The sequence below is a fragment of the Poecilia latipinna genome, unplaced genomic scaffold (assembly GCF_001443285.1).
Source record: "Poecilia latipinna isolate Pla-1442-1.1 unplaced genomic scaffold, P_latipinna-1.0 Scaffold112, whole genome shotgun sequence".
Taxonomy (NCBI): domain Eukaryota; kingdom Metazoa; phylum Chordata; class Actinopteri; order Cyprinodontiformes; family Poeciliidae; genus Poecilia; species Poecilia latipinna.
The window spans coordinates 24,885-45,924 of NW_015112728.1; the positions used below are offsets into that span (position 1 = coordinate 24,885).

A 21,040-nucleotide genomic window follows, 5' to 3' on the forward strand; every position below is an offset into this window, starting at 1 on the left:
AGTAGAGATCTTATTTCTCAGTAACATGTCCTCGATGACACAGTCAGTTGCTGCTAATCTACCTCCTTTCCTTTTGCTGCTCCATTTTAAATTTTTGTCAGGCCAAAGGAGAGAAATATCCATTATGGTCAAGCCTCCTTTTCAACTCTTCTAAGATTTTGGGTAATAGTTCAAACTATTTTTTGAGCTTTACAGATGCTGATCAGCTGCTTCCAGTTGTAAAAACAATACCTTGTTGCCACAGTAACAGATCATAACGACTGTCTGAAAGTAAAAATGTGAGAGCAAAAATCCTTCCAACATCAAAGCATCCAAAAGAAGAGAGAATAAGTATCCAAACATGCAATGAATCAACCAAAAAAAGAAATCATGAATAAAGTAAACAAAAAGAGGTGCCTTTCAGTAAATTGTCGTTGTAAAGTTAATTTATGTCAGTAATCAAATTCAAAAACTTTAATTTATACAGATGCATTAATTTTGTTGATTACGGTTTCCAACTTACTGAAAACCCCAAATTATACTGCTTAAAAAATATCAAAACAAACTGGACAGATATAAAAATTATTTTAATGAAGATGTGTTACATTATGATCCACACAAATATAGAGAAGGCTGCTGCCTTGATAGGTGTCCAGTAGATAGTTGACTACTTTTTTAAAAGATGATTATTTAAAGTGAAGACTGAACACATTTATGAAAGGTTGAGTGGAAGGAAAAAGTGCTTTAAATAAAGCTGCGCAAAAGACACAAAGAGCTGAAATTTTGATAAGTGGATAAAATTATAGTTTTTTTGAGTTAGAAGTACATTTTCCATTTAGAAATCAAGATACCAGAATATGAGGAAGAATCAAAGCTGCCTGAGGTCCAGTATGGCGTTTCTATAGTCAGTAGTGGTGTTTTTGTTGTAAAGTAGAGTTATTCAGAACAAGAAGTTGAAATTCTTCAGCCACTGAAACACAGAGATTAAATTTGTTTCCATGGGACAAAAAAACAAACAAAATCAGCCAACAGATTGACTACATTTAGGAAGGAATGCAGCATCATTGTTTGATGTTTATACCTAAATACGGCCATGTGACCCAGATTATTACCAAAACAATAAATTTTCAGATACAAACAGCTGAAAACAAGGAGCTGAAAGTGGCTGATGTCCTTGATTAAAGGGAACTGGGACAGGAAACCTATTAGGATGTTTCCTTTGAAGGTTTTACTGAAACTTTCCACTGTGGAGAAAACCACGGAAACAGACCGAGAAATCACTCTAAATCAGGGGTGTTCAAAGTGTGGCTGCTGGGCCATTTTTAGCCCCTGAAATGATTTTGATGGGCCCACTGACTACAAGTCAAGAACAGTAAAAATTAGGCCAACAAAACAGAAAACAAATGACAACCCCCAAAATTTGGAAATTGTCTGTTTTTCTTTTAATAAGGGGACAGTCCGAAGCTTTTTTATATTTTGGATCTTTACTTTTATGAAAAATATTTTTTTTCATATTGTTGAAATTATCACTATGTTGTGATGGTATCATATGAGACAGATAATATGCACTCTTCTGCTTTCTCCCACTGCTCCCAGTGCTAACTGGAAACAAGCAATCAGAGCCAGAAGGAGGGCTTCAGTGCTGTCAATTACCCTCCCCCTGGCTCTCTGCACTATAGCTGGGTCACCACAACAGAGACTGCCATGAATGCTAAGGTAGTTAGCATGGTGACCAATAACAGGAAATAAAATGTTTTTCTGCCATTAGGACATTTAGCAGCACCTTCATGAGATTGACTGACAGCGCTAAGACCCTCCTCTTGCTCCGATTGGTTGTTTTTGACAAAGAGCGGTGCATTTCTTCAGAAGACTATAGTAGCTCAGGGAGATGAAGGAGATCGATCTTTTCATAGATTATCTGTCACAAAACGGTGATAGTTTTGACAAATATGTAAAAAAAAAATATTTTTTTATGAACATATCACACTGTAGTTTAAGATTTAGTAAAAAAAATGTGTTCATTATCAAACTTTAAATCCATCAAAGAAACAAAAAATCTGAATAAATAAATGTTTGCATTTTAAATGTAATGAATTTTGTGGCCTGCCAGTACTTTAAATTTGCCAGGTTTGGACACGTCTGCGCATGTGAAATACTCCAAGGAGAGGCTGAGAAGTGTTGCCACAGTTGACACAAACTGAAAAGTGGTGATCCCAATTTCCAATTAGCTTTGTCCTGTTGGACGCAGTGATTTTATAAAGAGAAGATTACCAGCTGGAAAGCTCCCACGCTGAGCAGGTGTGTTTACTCTGCAGCCTCCCTTGGCTGGTTGTGACTCAACGTTTGCACAAATCTCCAACACATGCTGATCCACTCACAAAGTACTTTAAAGACAGATGCACGAGTGGATACAAATATTTGCAAATATCAAATATCTATAGAAAGATAGATTGAAACAATCAATCATGATTAATCGATTGTCGAAATAATCGTCAACTAATTTAGAAATCAATTCATTGCTAACTTGAACACAGACTCAGAAATTGTCCTTTTGCTGAAGAACAGCATTCTTAGAAAAAATATATACATTTTGCACTTAAAATGAAGAAAACTTTTGTTTGTAAATATGTTCTAGTAAGAACCCCTCAACTGGCATAGTTAGCTTCACCAAAAAATTTTTTTTCCTATTTAAAAAAGGAATTTCATTATTTGATTTTATCTTTTAATGAATTTCTAGTATTTTGTAAAATAGGCTTATGTGCTTAAATTAAAAATATGTTGAATTTGCCAATTTTTTTGATTATTTGACTAAAATAATCGTTAGTTTCAGACCAGATAAATAAATAGATGGACAGATAGGTAGACGTATAATGAGTGAAGTGGCACCCCCTACTGGTAAAACATTAATGCCCCCGGTGTTGGCATTAGCAGTTGAACATGAGCAGCTGACACCAGGACAGCTATATATAAACACTCATTATAAAGTACATTCAGCCAAGATATATTTAATTTTCATCTTTGCACATCAAAAAAGTTAACCGTGTGTTTTACAACATCAGAAAATTCACATTTTACTATCAAAATATAGATTAAATTACATGTAGATTCCATTTTATCATTAGACTCAATGTAGAGATTTAATTTCCAAGGGCTGCAAAGAAGCCTTTTTTGCAATACTGCTACACAGACTACAGATATTCCTAGGCAGCAAGCTGTGAAGCAATCATAACCAATACACAGCTTATTTTTTTAGATTATGCTTTTGAAATTCAAGTCCTGCATGTAAAAGGTCCAAAAATGTGTCAAACAATATCTAAAACTGAACTAAGTAACTTGCACCACAACTAGCATGAGAGCCTCTGGTTTAAAACTCACAACAAAAGAGATTCAAATCTGAAGATTGCCTCTAATGAACACCAGGAGAAAATCAAAACTTTCTGTTCAGTACAAAAGTTTTCCCCGCATCACAGGGATTTCTGGCAGCCATCTCCAACCAAAGGGCCACTTACATAAAGTGTGCAGATTCACATAACAGTCAGAGCTCAAGCAGTCTCTCACTTGCACTTGTATCAGCTTGGCAGCATGCACAATATCTATAAAAACAACAAATAGCTCAAAAATAGAGGCCGCACATTCATCGGCTGGGGGTCCATCTGTGCACTGTCGGAACTGTCCTTGTGGGAAAAGTGTCTCTCGACTGAAGTGACCGCTTGTTCAGTCCTCGTCCTCTTGTCCTATGTGGGTAAGTGCCGCTTCAGCACGTCCTTGGCGTTCCCGGGCAACGTCTCCGGAAAGTTCACGTCAAACTCTACCACCAGATCTCCCCTCTGGTCGGGGTTTTTGGGTAACGGGAGGCCCTGTCCAGCTACGATTTTCCTCATGCCAGGTTTGATGACGTCGGTGATCTTCATGTGAGACGTCTTCCCGTCTATGGAGGACACGGTGACGGAGCATCCGCACAAAGACTGCAAAGAAAAGCGATTAAGGTATTAGGGAGGATCAAGAAAGAAAATCTAGAAAAAGAAAAAGACCTAAAACATATTGAAAAAAAAAAGCACATTACATAATTAATATCCGAGTCTTGAAGCACATTTTGCAAAACTGAAGTTATTATCTTTTCACCTACAGAGGATCGATCTAGAGTCAACGCTCAGCTTCAGTTATTACAGCTGGAAACTAGACATCAGGCCCGAAATCTGGGTGTAGTGATGGAGTCAGACCTGAGCCTTCAGAGCCACATAAAGATAGTTACAAATCCAGCCTTTTATCCCCTGAAGAACATTTCCAGAAACAGAGGACTAACGTTACAGCAGGATCTAGAGAAACTCATCCATGCGTTTATCTTTAGTCGCAGTTATTACTGGAACAGAGTCCTTACAGGTCTGACTAAGTTGATCCAGAACGCTGCTGCTGGTGTCTTGACTAAAACCAGGAAGTTAGATCACATCAACCCAGTTCTAAAGTCCCTACGCTGGCTCCCTGTAGCTCAGAGAATAGACTTTAAAATACAGCTGTTAGTTTATAAATCACTGAATGGCTCAGCACCCCAATACATTAAAGATCTGCTGTTGTCATAGCAACCTTTCAGACCTCTCAGGTCTTCTGGTTCTGCTCTGCATCCCCAGAACCAAAAATGGAGAAGCAGCATTCAGCTTCTATGCACCACAAATCTGGAACAAGCATCAACACATGAACAGCTCAGTCCTTTCTGCTTGACTTAACATCCATCATTTTTTGGATTAATGACTGGATTTCAACAAGTGGAAGTATGAAATGTGCCTTTTTTTTAAATTGTTGTTTAAAAAGTACAGTCCCGACAACATATGGTTTTTTTCTTTGTAGATTATCACATAGATTCAAATGAGGAAATTGATGTCTGAAGAGTTTAAGCAAAAAATTTGCATCCTGTTGGTAACAAAACACAGCAATGTACCAGTTTGAGACTATACTAGCATTGCAGAAATAATTATTGCTTTGTTGTTGGTTAATTACAAGTTGCCCCATGTAATTATCAACCTCCACTTTCTGAATTTATTTGAATTTCTAATGATAGAGTTTCCTAGTTTCTTTTAAAATCCAGCAATGTGATAAAAGCAGCATTTTGGCCAAATATATTTTTCTGCTCCTTTAAGCCCAAGCAATGGGGTTGACTTTAGTTTACTTGGATTATTTTATAATTATATTAAAATCTTCCAGTTAAAATCACTTTTTATAACAAAGTTTCATTATGTGAAAAATAAAGCTTTCATTACTTTTTAAAACAATTATGGTAATAACTAAATACACCAATGATTCAATAGTTTGAAAACCACATTTAAAAGCAATACCTTGTACTTTATATAAGGTTTTCATAGGTTTGCTTCTTAATTACTTAGTTTCTTAACAGGGTTTCAGTCAAGCTGAAGACTGAACTTGACTGGACCATTGCAATAATTTGATTCTTTTTCAGTCAATCTGCTGTAGAGGTGTTGGTGTATTTTGGACCATCATGTGCCCCACATTAGACAGAATAAAATATCTTGCATATTTTAATGTATACCCAAACCGTCACTGTACCACCTTACTGTTTGTAAGAGTTTTTACTGTTTGTCATTTTTTGGTTGAACATTTCTAGGCTTCGACCAAAATAGAACGTTGTCCAAAGAACGTTGAACCATTTTATGTTTTACTCAGATTTGCAATCCTAAATGCCATACAGTGAACCTCCACCTAAAATATATGAAGTATTTGTAAAATATATTTGGGAAATGAAAATACTTTGCGGCAATGCTAGTTAACACACTATTTTGGGGTGTTGGCATAGCAGCTGATCTGAGAGAGGTATTTATTTTCCTTCATGTTGATTGGCTGAAACCCGCAGGAGCGAAGATACGAAAGACCGTGGACGTTAACTTCCCCGGTGGCGCCAAGATGGCTTCCACTGTACGTAGTGAAGCATATGAAGGTATATTTGGTGATTTAACTATTAAAATAGGAGCTTATAAGCATTTTTAGAGGGAATCTCAAATATTTGCTGATTTTGGCTAGTCAGGGGTAGTTACAGTCGCTAACCTCCCCGAATAGCCGGAGGCTTTTATCATATTGATCCTAGCCAGACTTAACGTTTTCAGTTGTTTTCCATTAGTACCGCCCTGAACCTTAACATTTTACTGCACTTTACGAGAATCTGAGATGGTGGTGTTAGTTTTTAGTTTTATTTTTTGCATTCCTTTTAATCATTCCTGTACACCATCTGACCTTTGGGTGAATTTGCTGGAAGTAAAGTACTTCTAGTAAATATATTCCATTTGTGAGTAATATTTTTGAATTCAGAATGATGACCTTTTGCATGAAAATTAATTACCTTACAATCTTTCTCAGAGTTGATTTTCTATGTTAATTAATTTCATGATTTGTTTGACTATTATATTCTCCAAGTTATGTTTAAAATGAACAAAGTATAACACCATCAGATTTGCAAAAAAACATTTATTAAAAGAGATGGCATTTATAATTTGAAAGGATCAGAGATAAAAAAATGAAAAATCTGAACAAATAGGATTTTAGATTTCTGTTTAAAGAACAAAAATGTATAAAAAACCAAAGAGAGTAGATAAATTACTTTTAAGAAAATAATAAAATATAATATTGTATCAAGGCATATCGAAGTATACTTATTCAGTAGAGTGCTGCATTATTACAAAAATAATATATATTTATTTATATTATATACACTTTGCCTGTTTTGTGTTCTAAGTTGCTTATAGATTAGCAAATTGACTTGAGAAAAGAGGTAGATCATACAAGATTTTTTTTTCTACAAACTATTACAAACATTTGATTATTCAAACATGTCACGTGTTCATTTTCAGCTGTAAATGAAATAAAGAAATAAATGCCTTGTTTTAGTTGTATTCTCAAGAATATTAATGTTTTTTTCCCATGAAAGTGATTAAACTATTTTTTTTCCTTACTGCTTGATTATCTTGTTGTCTTTTCCCTTCTTTAACTATTAGTTTGATAGGGACTGAAAGATAATATTTAACATAACCTTCTTAAATCACAGCTATCAAAGTCATACCGGTTTAAAAGGTCCCTTCAGTTGTTTTTACTGCAACTGGAAAGGGAGTTGATATTCATTTTGACTCCCCTGCAAGAATCAAAGCACAGCTGATTTGCAGCCGCTTGCAGGTGGGGATCACGTTTTTAAAAAAAGATGAAGAGGTGAGTTTCAAAGCAGAGTTGGAGGAACCGTAGAAGCACTTCTTACATCATGAGCACGTGGGCGGCATGAGAAACAGCTCATAGTTATCAATGTTGATGATCCAGATTGCATAATTGCAGGGCTGGAGTGCGAGTGTAACGCAGGGCGATGCTCATTCAGCGGTCGTTTTAAGCTCACCAGGCAGACCACCTACAGTTTATTGATTATGACAAGCTTTGAGGAGTTTGGGCTGCAGGCTCACAGATGACTGTTCTGAAACGCATTTATGTGACTAATTCATCCCCAGCTTCTATTATTACTACAGCACTAAGGCTTAAAAATAAACTCTCTGATTCTCTTTTTATACCAGGTCCGACTTTAATCGATTTGTTTTCTCACTTTCTTTTCTAAAACAGAAATTACAAAGTATCAGAGTGTGGATATGAGAAATTTTGTTTAATTACAAGAAAATAGTCATAATTTTAGCAGAATAAAGACACAATTCTACCAGAAAAATGTCTAAAAATTAAGAGAAAAAAGTTGTTCAAAGTCCTGCTATTGATAACTTGATGCTGATGTTTCAAAAGATTGAATATTATCTGTAAAACTATACCAAAGTTTAACTTCACAAAATGCTCAACATTCCTCTTTTTAATTTCTGTGTTTGACTTCTCATAAATTTACTGCTACATTCCCTGAATATAACAACTTTTTTTCTCACATTAGTTCGACTCTATTCTTTTACAACTGTATTCTTGTAATATTATCACTTTATTCTCATAATTAAAAATTTAAAATCTCAGCCTGGCCCTAATATTCTATTGAAGAGTTGACTTACAATAAATCAATAGCACTACATATTGCAATAACCGCGTGGTTGATATCGATAGATAGTACGTCTGATATTATATTCAATGTATAGATTATTCACTGAACTCCAACACAGAACCGCACAGCATTCTGGGGGATGTAGGCAGAGACATGGTTTAGCTGCTCAACCATTCATGGCCAGCTAAGCAAGGTTGGTGGCATTAACTAACTCTCTCACTCTTTGGTTACCTAGCAACAACCTGTTGAGTAACTTTGCAGCAGCAGTTTCAGGTTTTGCCACTGTGCCTCATAACTGCTTAAACATAAACAACAGTGCAGAGTAAAAACTGTGGTTAAAACAGGAAAGGTCACAGCACTAGTTTGGCAGTATTTGATATTTAAAACTTTAAAACTAATCAATAATTATCGCAATCGACAATTATTGAAACCGACTGATATGAAACGCTTATATCATGATAAGTTTTTCAGCCAAATTGTCCAGCCCTACCTGAGATCAAACACCAAATAATTAGACAGTGGAAAACATGCCTGTAAAACAAGATGGCGGCCGTAGGCGTGCTGACATCACTATGAACTACGGAAACCCAAGGAGTGCATTGGCTCAAACAAAAAAAAAATTCAGATTTTCCAAAAATTAAATCTTCCAAAATCAAAAATTTGATTAATTAATAAAACTGATTTATCGCCCATCCTCAGTTAAAGTGCTAAAATAGAAATCATCTTACCTGTCTTAAGCTCACACGAACTGGATACACAATGTTGGAGCCTTCCCTCCTGAAGTGAGGATGAGGTTTGTCCTTGATGACAAAAACAATGTCGGCAGGAATGGTGTTGAGCGACTCGTCTCCCTCCCTTGGGAACGTGATCTTGGTTCCCTCTTTCCAACCCCGCTTGATCTCAATAGTGAGAATCTTATCCTCCGTCCGCATGGTCCTGCCGTCTGGATTTAACCTTTTGCGCGAGATTTTCATTTTCTTGGTGCAGCCCTGGAAGACCTCCTCCAGGGTGACCCTCAGTTCGTGGATGATAGGCGGGTCCTGTTTCCGACGCTGCTGCCCTCCGTGCCCTTCCCGAGGAAAGCCGTTCAGATTGAAGGTGGTGAAGGAGCCAAAAGGGTCGTTTCCGTCTACTTCCATGTCTTCGTCATCTCTGCCATTCGCCTTGCGGCCAAAGAACATCTCAAAGGGGTTGGAACCGCCGAAGAAAGTGGCAAAGGTGGCATGAGGGTCTCCATGGAAGGTGTAAGTGAAGTTGGTACCTTGACCATCAGGAGCAGGTCCATTTCCTCCCTTCAGACCTGATGGGAAAACAGGAAGGATTCATCAAAACTTCACAATAAAAGTGATGATTTTGTTAAAGGTGACCTATTGTGCTTCCTTGAACAGGTTAGAATATGTCTATGGGCAATACAAAACATGTTCATTAAACTTTTTGTACAAAATTATTCTTAGGTAATAAGATTTTAGTCTGAGCAGTTCTGCGTCTTTTGAGCTCCTTTCAGAGTGAGCTGTTGTCACTTTAAATCAAAATAAGCTGCTGCTGGCCTTACACCCCAGATCAACGTGTACACTATCATGTGAAAATGGCTGAAAAAAGATGTGCAATTATACAGCCATACATCTTTGAAAAGCAAAAGTAGAGTTTCCTGAACAACTAACAAGAATGCAGCAAGTGGAAAAACACAAAACACATGTGATTTTCAGCAGCCATTGTACAGCACATATAGCAGTAAAAGATTTGTAAAAGATACAGTCAGAGGCTTTATCGAATTTGCTGTAACACAGGCAGCTACAGGAGATCTTTCCTGCCATCACCATCTACAATAACGCTTTGAAGAATTTTAATGAATATGAGTTACACCGCCATTTAATTTCCCTTTGGGATCAATAAAATACTTTTGAATTTTAATTGGAAAACCAGCTGATAAAACGTGCTGTAGCTCTGTGTGGGTTGCTAGATGAACGCAGGGCTCTGCTGGGGTTGCTTGGTAACAGCAGTGCCCGTTGAATGAGAGGTTTTTAAAACGGCTAATTTTCCAGACTCCAAAAATATTAGCTCATTGTCAAAAAACGGCCGGGTGTTTTATGTTTAAGTGCTTAGACTGTTGTTTGTTTGTTTGTTGTTTTTAAGCAACTGAGAACCAAATGGAAGTTTTAAAACGAGCAAAAAGTAAATTGTGCATAATAACATGTAGCATCTAGTCAATTGAGAAGACCCGAACTGATGATTATGTGATTTATAAGAGCCATTTGTATTAGCGACCAATCTAGTGAAGTGAAGAGCTAGACAAAGATAAATAACAATAATTACAATCGTTTTCACAATCCGTTGTTATGCATGGCCATTACATTAATAAAATGCTTTCCATTAGCACAGCAACCACATATTTTTCTATCAACATTTCATGTTACTCAAATAAACCATAGTAACAGTTACTGACCTTGTCCCCGACCATAATGAAGCTAAAACTGAGTTGCTTTCTATTCTTTTATCGGGTTTGCAGTTAACACTTTCATGAAGAACTCTTATGTTACCATAGCTACGTTCGCAAGAAAGCTAGAACGGTAGAAACAAACAGGGCGCCGCTGGTCAAGAATGACCAGCGGCGCCCTCTGTTGGATGGCGGCCAAACTACAACAAGAAGGTCAATAGGATTTTATAAATTAATCAATTGGAACTAATTTTAATTAAATAAACTATTAATCAACAATTAATCGTAAGTTGGTTAATTGTTGTCTACCAATCTGTGTAGAGTAAGGCACTTTTAGGGGTAGGGATTCCTAGAAAAGTGCTCCATAAATGAAGTCCATTCACCATTTAAGGATAATTAGGTGCTAAAACACAAATAAAACTAACTAAACCAGACAGAAAATTCATTTAGATTTGTTACTTTTCCCTATTCTTTTGTACTGTGAGACCGAGTTTTAACTCACTGTTACAAAATTCTTAGGATGAGGTAATGAAAAACAGGTGGTTAGGATTAAGAAGCCATCATGATTGGTTTAAAGGATATTTTGAAACAGAACTAGAAACTGAATTCCCATCTTGAGTATATATATGTGTGTGTGTGTGTGTGTGTGTGTGTGTGTGTGTGTGTGTGTGTGTGTGTAAACTGGTACTATATCAGTGAAACTGAATTGAATTGACTGGTTTATTCTGTTTTGCTCGGTTTATAGAGACATTATTATTGGCAAAAAAATAAAAAAAAAGTCTTGTGCTTTGTCTTGCACCCATTTACTTCACACCTTTCCCTTCAATGTTCAGGATCCAATGATGGTATATAAAAAAAGAACCAGATGGATACAGTTCCCACCCAGAGCCATCTGTACTGATATTTTCTTTCCATACATTACAGAATTCTTTTAACTTTTTACCTCTTTTTGGACAAAAAATGTTTTTCTGTCATGGATAGTACAGTGAAAATGCACTGCAGACATTTTTAAAATGGCTTTTAATCTGATGCATTGAGATTATCGTTATAATAAATAGCATTTTATGATCATGATGTCCTGAACATCAGTTTCCAGGCCCTGCTGGCTTCAAGAAAGGGGACTTGAATCAAAGCCAGCTGTCTTTTACAGCCAGGAATCCAGCTTTGTAGGCGAAGTATAGCGGCATTCAGCTTGACAACACAATGACAAAAACACACACATTACCTTCTTCTCCATACTGATCATAAATCTCTCTTTTCTTCGGATCGCTCAGGACTTCATAAGCCTCAGCGATCTCCTTAAATTTCTCCTCGGCGGCTGCGGACTTGTTTTTGTCAGGATGCCATTTCAGCGCCTGTTTTCTGTAAGCTTTCTTTATGTCCTCCTCTGTCGCTCCTTTTGAGATCCCCAGTGTCTTGTAGTAGTCTCTACCCATTTCTAGTGTGTCAAAAAAATTAGAATTAATTTAACAAAATGTGAATAGAAAGAAAAAAGCCGCTCAGTGGGAGCTCTGGCCCCGCTCTGTCAGGCGGATGGTTGTCAAAGCGAAGTGTTGAACAATGAAAAGCCGCAGATGGAGGAAATACGGAACTCGGTGAGGAGCATTTGGGTCTCAGCCACTGCTCTGGATCTTCTGCTATTTCATCCGTGGCTGGATGACCCTCTTTAAATAGACCACAGCTCCCTCCTATGCAGAGACAGCGCATGAAATCAAGCTGGAAATATCTAACTAAACTGCATCCGGTTTGTCGTCAAGACGTTTTTCACGTTTTTTTAAAATTATTATTATTTCTCAGGTATTAACATCATCTTTAATATTATTATGACCTTTAAAATAATTATTTACGATAATAATATTAAAATAGTTTTATAAATAAAATGATTAACATTATTCTTCTTATCATTACTTAATCATATCGTTTTATTTATAATTGTTATTAATGAGACAAATGTTTATATAAAATGAATATCAAATATATTACTGTATTAAATATAATAGTAGCAATATACATTACAATGTATTATTAGGACATAATAATTATTGTTAATAATCGTCATTGTAAATCATCGTACAACAGATAATAATGCATTAATATTATGGTATAATTAATATTGATCTTGTTTTTCTCTTTCTTTTTTACATTTTACATTTACAATACATTTTACTATATATATATATATATATATATATATATATATATATATATAACATGTTTGATATTGTCACACAAAACAGGCGAGCACAATTAATTAATTTTGCTCGCCTGTTTTGTTGTTCAAACATTAAATCATGACTCCTTGCTTCATGTCTCAATTTTTCTTTTGACGTATTGCCCCATTTCAAAAGGTAGCTTTTCTTTTTGTTCTTGTTTAATTGTTGGTTTGTTCCTTGTTTTGATTATAATAAGGTTATGATCCTGAAACTGCTCATATTGTTTCACATTTTTATGATATAAAAGGCTGACCTGAGAATAATTTAAGTATTTGAAAAAAATCTAATTAATTATTTTTGTTAATATGCACAACATTTTGAATAATACTCATTTTGTGATTGCTTAACATAAAGAACATTTGTTCTTGTTTTACTTTTTGTTTTACGTTACAAGTCCTTTTATTAGCAAAGCAGTTTTTATTTTGAAAGCCAGTTTCCGGTGTAGTTGACTGCAGCTGGACTCGTCTGTCCGTGAAAGCCAGCGGCTGTTCTAGAAAACAAATGCTGAGCCTCGTCATTTTCTAAATGAGGCTCCTTTGCACATGCTGGCAGAGGTGAGAGGTGGACGAATAAAGTCCCCAGGCGTCACGTTTTACCTGCATGACGTCATAGTGGAAAACTGACCCCTGTCCAATCCCATCACCTGTCAGAAAATAGCAGGTGATCACGCAGTATCCCCACCGAAAATGTGTTTAACTTAATACTTACGTTTTGATTTGTTTATTTAAGTTGAACACACGATAAATAAAGTATTTACATTTTAATGAAGACGCCAAAAATTGATGATGTAAATATTAGAGAACAAAACAAAGTTTTATTTCATTTTCTGTGCTGGAACTACAAACAGATATTTATTTTATTGATTTTCATTGACCAACACAGTGAAGCTGGAATTATTCATGCTTTTCAAAATATTTCTAAATAAATATTGAAAACATGCATTTTTATTCACCCCCCTCTACTCTGATACCTCTAGATATAACCCAATGTTACCCTCAGAAATCACCCATTTATAAAATAAAGCCTGTTATTTACAATAAATCCAGAACATTGATCACAATATATGATGTGGATTTGCTTGATTTGGGTTTGTGACTAAATGTGTTGGTGTAACACACCTTGAACTGCATTGTTGCTGAAATGTGTGAAATAGCTCTTTAAATGTACATTTTGTAGTTTATTCAGTGTTATTTTTTCAGTTTAAATACTTTGCTTTTGCTTAGTGATTTGGTGCTTTTAGTAAAGAGAACTGGGTTTCTCCTGAAGTAAAGGTTCTTCACAAAGGCAGCTGAAACACCAGGAGCAAGACGTTGTTCTCAGTGTTTGCAGCCATCTGGCGTGGCAGAAGCAGCAGAGTCAGTCACTCAAATCAAATGAACAAAGGCTGTGAGAAACATTGCTAAAAGAAGAATATGGCAGGATCTGCTATGCATCGTAGACAACACACAGGACAAACAACCGTACAGATATTTAACCAAAAAAAGAAAAAGCACACAGGAATATTTTGGAGAAACCAGTTAACCTAACTGTCATGTTTTTGGATAGGAGGAAGCAGGAGTACCCTGAGAGAATCACAAAAATCACACAAAGAACATACAGCTTGCAGAAAATCTATTATTGCTATTAATGTCTTGTGATACAGTATACACTGTAAAAACTAAAGCATCTGGTAGCCTACTTTAAGTGATATTACAGTTCCAGAAGTGCTTGTGAATATTGGCTGAGTCAAAAGTTTTGTTCGAATTTTGAAACTCAGACATTTCCAGTTTTTTCTGGAAAATCTCTGATATTAATCTCAAAGTTTCTTTCTTCTTTTTTTTTCTTTTTTTTTTTTTTTAGAAAATTTTTGACTTTTTGACGAAAATGTTCTTGTTTTTCTAGAACATTTTTGAGATAAATCTAAAACTTTCTGAATATTTTCCAGCAAATTGACTTTTGGACTTCAGATATTTCCATGTTTTTTTTTTCTGGAAAATTGTTTAGATTAATCTCAAAAATTCTGAATTTTCTTTTTGTTTCGCTCTCTGGAGTTCCTAGATTTCCTTGATTTTTATAGAATTTCAGAGTTTTTTCTAGAAAAATCTTGGACTTTTGGAATTCAGAAATTTTAACATTTACTCTGGGAAATTTGTGAGATTAATTTAAAATTCATGAATTCTCAGATTAATCTAAAATTTTCTGAGTTTTTTTATGTACCAAATTTCATCCTTTTAATACCTGCAATACCCTTAATATGTTCCTGTGGTATTTTTTATTAATTATTTTTTTATAAAGTGTTGTAGAAATATTGCAGGTTCTGTACCATCAAACAAGTAAATCTAAACAGGACTTGGTAATTATAAAATAAAAGTTAAGCTTGCTGCATGTGAAGAGACAGAAAGGCCACTGTTGTGAAATCTGAAGGTCATGGCGGCCTCTTCCGCAGCTACAGCGTCCCCTACTGGAGCTCAGTCTCCTCTCCTTCCCTGCATCAGCTCCCAGCTCGATGAGTCAGCAGGGCTGCTGGTCAATAATCTCTGATTATCAAGCCATTTATGACCATGTTTAAAACAGCCTGCGAATGAAGCACGGTCTGTTTCTGCATTTTATATTTTGACAGAGAAAAACAAGGATTTTTTTTTGATGAAGCAACATGGACCGGTTCCGAGGGTTGTTTGTGAAACTGGACCAGAACAAGGATGGGTTCATATCAATGGCAGAGCTCCACGAGGAGATGAGGAAGCATGGGATCATCTCAGGAGATGGAAAGGTCCAGGTAACGTGTCTTTAAGGGTGTAGAGTGTGCATGAAGATAAATGATCCATTTTAAGAGTTATTTCCTTGTAGAATATCATGGAGTCTTATGATAAAGATAAAGATGGGCTGCTGGATTATAAAGAGTTTCTCAGCTACATGATGGACAGAGAGAAGAAATGGAAAATTCACTTTCATGACCTTGACAAGAATAATTGCGGTGAGTCATGTCTCCAATTGAAATTAAGTGAATTCAGTGCTTAGCATGGCATTTAATCAGCTTTTCAAAGAGTTGTCCTCTCTGTAGGAATATAATAAACTTTCCTCTGTGTATTAAACATGTTTCATTTACAGTAAAACATGCTTGTAAATGTCAAACAGGCAAACATAAGCTTGTGTTTATGGTGCACACACTGCAGCACTAAAGTGACCCTGGATACAGGGTCTGACAACTTGCAGAAAATGCACTGCAAAAACAAAATCTTACTATGTATTTTTGTCTAGTTTCTAGTTCAAGTATCTTACTACACTTAAAATATGACAAAACTAACTAATTAGTAACTTTAACAAGCTTATTTTAAGTCAATAATTCCTTGATATTGAACCATTGGTAGATTATTTTACTCATAACATTGAAAAAATATCTTGTTATAAGTGAAATAATCTACGTTTTATATCAATATAAAGGAATTATTTACATAAAACAAGCTCATATATCTTGCTGAAATGTTACTTGTAAGTTAGTTTGGTCTTCTTTCAAGCGTGCCATGAAATTTGTACTAGATACTAGACAAAAATACTTGGTAAGATGTGTTTCTGCAGTGTAAGGAGGACGAGCGGACTCTGTGTGTGTTTGTAACTCTCTGTATTTCTTCTCTGATCAGGAGTGATTGACCAGGAGGACATCATGTGTTTGTTTAAGGAGTTAGGAGTGGTCATATCAAAGCCGAATGCAAAAAAAATTATACAAATGTAAGATTTCTTCTGCCCACTATTTCCCTTAATGGATTAAATCATTTTGGTTAGTTAAATAGGGAATTATTGACTTGAAACAAACTCTTATGTCTTGGTGAAGAATTACTTGTAAGTTAGTTTTGTCTTATTTGAAGTGCACTAGAAACTAGACCAAAATACCAAAAGATTTGTTCTTGCAGTTTGGGAAAAAAAGTCTAACAGTCAACATGAACAGTTGTGCTTCTGTTTTCCTGACTGTCTTCACTAGGATGGACAAGGACAAGTCCATGACAGTTGACTGGGACGAATTCCTGCATTATATCATTCTAAACCCGGTGGACAACATCGGAGAGCTCGTTTCCTCGTGGAAACACAGTCTGGTAAAACCTTCAAACGGATTCTGGCATCAAAAACAAAACGTGTTTGAGGGAAATCCAGGGTAAATCTCTGAGTTGGTCTGTCTGCAGGTTTTCGATGTGGGGGAGAGTCGAGCGATGCCCATCGAGTTCCCAGACGACGTGTCTGGCTTTGGGGCTTGGAAGACGTTTGTTCTGTCAGCTGGTCTGGCAGATGCGGTTTCTCGAACTGCGACGGCGCCTATAGACCGACTGAAGACCCAACTTCAGGTCCGTTTTGGAAGCTTTTCCAGCTTTGCAAACATTCCAACATTAACGTCTAAACCAAGGGTGTAAAACTTTTTGTCACAAGGGCAAAATCATAAAGTCAAATAAAATGACCTTTACTTGCTTATCAATAAATTAATCATTGAATTCTTTAATTAAAAAGCAGTCAAGTTTGTTACCGGGAAGGGATGTGTAAATTATTCTAGATCAAAAACTTTAAAAGGATTTAGCAGATTTATCTTATTGTTAGAAGTTTAGCCAATTTTCTAGGCATCAATTGGAAAAAGAACCCAGTTCAGTCAATTCTGATCAATAAAACCAAGATTTAAAATGCTTGCTGCATTTAACCACATTTAATAAATTAATTAAAAGCAGGTTTCAGTGCAGTAAAATTTGCTTTCGAGTAAAAATCACTGTACAGATGAGGAAAAATCAAACGACTTGGTTATTTAAAGACAAGTTATTGGTGATGTTGCCAACATTTTCTACTGTAAGATCATTTTACTTTGTGATAATTTTGCAGACAGAAAGTCTTCATTTACAAATTTGTGTAATTCTTGAACTGAAGTCAAGGGCCACACACAATCAGTTCAGGGGCCACACTTTGGACACCTCTGGTCTAAACTTTGTAGTGACATAAAAAGTTGAGATGTTGTGCATTACAGAAGCCCTTCCTCTTTGCTCTGCAGGTTCTTGGGTCCAAGGCTTTTTCCCAAGGCTTTCAGGAGCTCAGAGGAGGAGGATTGCGTTCGATGTGGCAAGGCAACGTTGTCAATGTGCTGAAAGGTACTCCACAGTCCACACTGCAATGTCTTATCTATGCACAGGTGAGGCCTGTCCGAGCATCTGAATAAATCATGAATGGCTTCTTGTTTCTAAGCTGCTCTGCTTCACCCAGATGAAAGTTTACACCCAAAACAGAAGCCGGGAGCCTCTGACTGTGCAGCAGCGCTTTGGCTTGGGTTGCGTCTCTGGAGCCGTGGCCCATGCTGCTTTCTACCCATTAGAGGTATCAGAGACAACTCTGAACGTTTCATTGTTTCTGTTTTGTCTGTTGGAAGGATGTTGACTTCATTGGCACCTCTGGAAACGATGAGCAAATGGCTTTAAAATTAATTCATCTTGAATTTAAAAATAATTTGAGCATTTATCCAGTAGGAATAAAAATGAATCCCACATGAAAGGGGTCCAACTGTGAAAATTCACAATTTTCACACATTTATGCTTCCATCTGGGTCTCTACTGTTCCTAAAAACAGAATAAGTGCTTAAAAAAACAATTAGCTGTTTTTAGCAACAAATGTTTTTTTTTTTTTTTTTTTGGTGTCTGGAAAACGGGCTGTTTTAAAAAAAACCTCCCGATTAAGTCACAATCAATGGGCACTGTGTTACTTAGCAACCCAAGTAGAACTCCAGCCACATTACCGAGCAACCCAAGCAGAGATCCAGCAGGTTTGGTCGGCTGGTTTTAGCGCTGTGCGCTGTTCAATGGCTGCTGGAAAAGACAAGTGTTTTGTTGTTGACTCGCGGTCTAGAGACCACTTGCTGGATTCTTGGTTGTGCAGGAGGCGCCACTTCTGCTTTTCAAAGCTGTAAGGTTGTATAATTGGAATCTGTTTGCAGCTATTTTTACATACAAGTGTAAGCAGCAGCTTATTTGGATATAAAGTGACAAGACACCCTAAAACAACTCCTTCTGAAAGGAACACAAAATAATAAGTGACCAGACTAAAAATATTATTACCTAGGAATGATTTTGTGTAAAAAAACATTTTTTTATAGACCACAGAGATATCCTAAGCTGCTTGAAAGTAGCATAATAGATTACCTTTAAATATTGGTGATTTTTTTTTTAACTCTCCACCGTCTCTATCCGCTCCACAGGTGTTGAAGGTGAGGCTGAACCTGCAGCAAGCCGGCACGTATCATGGCGTGGTGGCGTGCGCCAGATCTATTTACAAACATGAGTCCATGTCGTCCTTTTACAGAGGCTTCAGGCCCAGCATCCTCTGCATGATCCCCTATGCAGGTGTGGAGTGTGCGGTTCATCAGGTGAGCCAAACTCAACCCCACAAAGATCAAACGCATCTATCCTGCTGAAATAAACTAATTTGCTTCTCACTGCAGTCTATCATGAGCTGGGCCAAAAGCGATCCCACCTACAGTAGTGACTCCAAGCTGTTTTTCTTCAGTTTTGTGGCTTTTGCTTCTGGGCAAATAAGCAGCTACCCGCTGGCGGTGATCCGGACACAGCAGCAGGCACAGGGTAACAGCTGGCATCTCTGGCTGCGTTTCCATTACAAATGTGCGCAAAATGTTTGTCGATTTTCCACTAATGTGAAAAATAAAACGACAAGCAATTTCACAACTGCGAAACACGAAGAAAAAAATTAAAATTCACGTGAAGAAGTTTGTCGTCTTCCTGACTTTTTTTTTTTATTGGCGGTTGGAAAAAAAGTCAGGTAAGCATTACTGCCACCTACTGGTATGGCATGTGGTTCACTCCAGAATGTGTATTGATTCTTGCATTATCCCCTTATCATTATATTACTTTAAAATGGTCTCAAAACAATATTATAATTTATCGCGATAACTTCTAGTACAATTTATCGTCCAGCAAAATGTGTTATTGTGACAGGCCTAGTAGTAACATACGGTTGTTAAAGTGCAAAAACTGTTTCCTTTGCAGTTTTGTGAAATATACTAATTTCGTTGCAGCCGAAAAACCATCTCATCCTAGAATAAAACCTTTTTTTAAAAAATACATGAATAAATGAAAACAATTGTTTCTTCAAAATATGCATATTTCCATTAAGCAAATTTAATTTCAAAGTTAATGGAAACGCAGCTTCTGTAACACAACTATATTTTCTGAAAGCATGTGAATGTATGATCTTACTTTGGTTTCTTTTCCAGCCTTCATCTCAGATTCGCGTCCCGCCTCTGGCATGTTATCAGGACTCACTGGGATTTATGAGAGGAACGGATTTAGAGGATATTATAACGGCATGGGAGCCAGCTTCGTGAGAGCGATTCCATGTGTGCTAATAAACTACAGCCTGACCAAGAAATTTGAAAATATATTTTCTTCCATGGAATCTTGAGGAACTCAAACAACTGAACAACTGTTTTATTTTTATTGTTCTGGTATGTTTACTGAGTTTCAATGTATAACAGACTGGTTTCTGTTGATTAACTTCAACTTTTAATACCTCTGACCAAGAAAATAAAACGAGTATGAGGATTTGAAACCATTAAACCTGCTCAGGGTTGAAGCATGGTTGACCGAACACATATATTAACAGAAACTAATAATGTCATTAAGGTCTGCTCTGTATGGAAATGTGCTTTGCTGGGATTTTTTAAATAAAATTCTACCTTAATGTGGGACAGACAATCTTTGTCTACATATAGAGTTGGTTTATTCAAGTAACTGTTTGGGGGGGGGAAACAAACTTTTAAGGTTATTTTTACTACTCTGTACTTTTTTCTTTTACTATAGTAATTTCATTATGAAGTATCACTCTTGAGTAAAATGTCTGATACTCTACCCTTTGTAAGTAACTTCACTGAATGAAGCACAAACTTGTTTTAACCAGAAATTCACCAGACACACCCACCTGCAGTTTGTGTTAAAGTTTCATAAGTTTCATATTGAAAGAAACTGATTTGGAATTTTTTTTTGTTTTTTGTAGCTGATATTTATCTGAATTTTAATTTTGGTCTTTAAAAGTATAAATTTATAACAATTGTGTTAGAGTAAAAATCTGACTTCAATTTCAGAACTGAGATTAAACATAATTATATTACATTTTGTTTTAAAAACGATACACATGCGGTTTAAGTTGGAATTAATATTTTGACTATAATTTCAGAATTCTAAGATTAAATGTTTTCAAGCTTATTTTGAAAACTAGAATCATGAGTTTACAGTCGAATTTCTGACTTTAATTCTAGAATTTTAACTTTAAGAATTGGTAACTAACAATATTCCATCTTATAAGATCATGTATATGAGACTAAAGCCAGAGTTCTGACTTTTCCAGTCTTTTATGGAGATGGGAACCTGGGAGAAATGAGAGAGATGAGTTGGG

The 21,040-nt window shown here is 36.2% G+C and overlaps 2 protein-coding genes across 7 annotated transcripts; one reads left to right on the forward strand and one right to left on the reverse strand.

Annotated features, from left to right (window-relative positions):
* Nucleotides 1–2,968: 2,968 nt before the first annotated feature.
* dnajb4 (DnaJ heat shock protein family (Hsp40) member B4) lies at nt 2,969–12,138 on the reverse strand. 2 transcript variants are annotated; one of them, XM_015027988.1, is made up of 3 exons: nt 11,650–12,138; nt 8,719–9,290; nt 2,969–3,944 (listed from the first exon to the last, which is right to left on the reverse strand). In XM_015027988.1, the coding sequence occupies exons 1-3, from the start codon at nt 11,858–11,860 to the stop codon at nt 3,714–3,716; spliced, it is 1,014 nt and encodes a 337-aa protein (XP_014883474.1). In that variant the 5' UTR covers nt 11,861–12,138; the 3' UTR covers nt 2,969–3,713. The 2 variants fall into 2 exon arrangements, with proteins under 2 accessions (XP_014883474.1, XP_014883475.1); XM_015027989.1 differs by lacking the exon at nt 11,650–12,138 and adding an exon at nt 10,434–10,539.
* A 2,939-nt stretch (nt 12,139–15,077) lies between these two features.
* On the forward strand, nt 15,078–20,389 carry slc25a24l (solute carrier family 25 member 24, like). 5 transcript variants are annotated; one of them, XM_015027990.1, is made up of 10 exons: nt 15,078–15,392; nt 15,464–15,590; nt 16,255–16,342; nt 16,593–16,704; nt 16,792–16,950; nt 17,637–17,774; nt 17,846–17,956; nt 18,831–18,998; nt 19,074–19,251; nt 19,863–20,389. In XM_015027990.1, the coding sequence occupies exons 1-10, from the start codon at nt 15,270–15,272 to the stop codon at nt 20,048–20,050; spliced, it is 1,392 nt and encodes a 463-aa protein (XP_014883476.1). In that variant the 5' UTR covers nt 15,078–15,269; the 3' UTR covers nt 20,051–20,389. The 5 variants fall into 5 exon arrangements, with proteins under 5 accessions (XP_014883476.1, XP_014883478.1, XP_014883479.1 ...); XM_015027992.1 differs by having other exon boundaries at nt 19,139–19,212; nt 19,863–20,007; XM_015027993.1 differs by having other exon boundaries at nt 19,139–19,251; nt 19,863–19,951.
* The last annotated feature ends 651 nt before the right edge of the window (nt 20,390–21,040 follow it).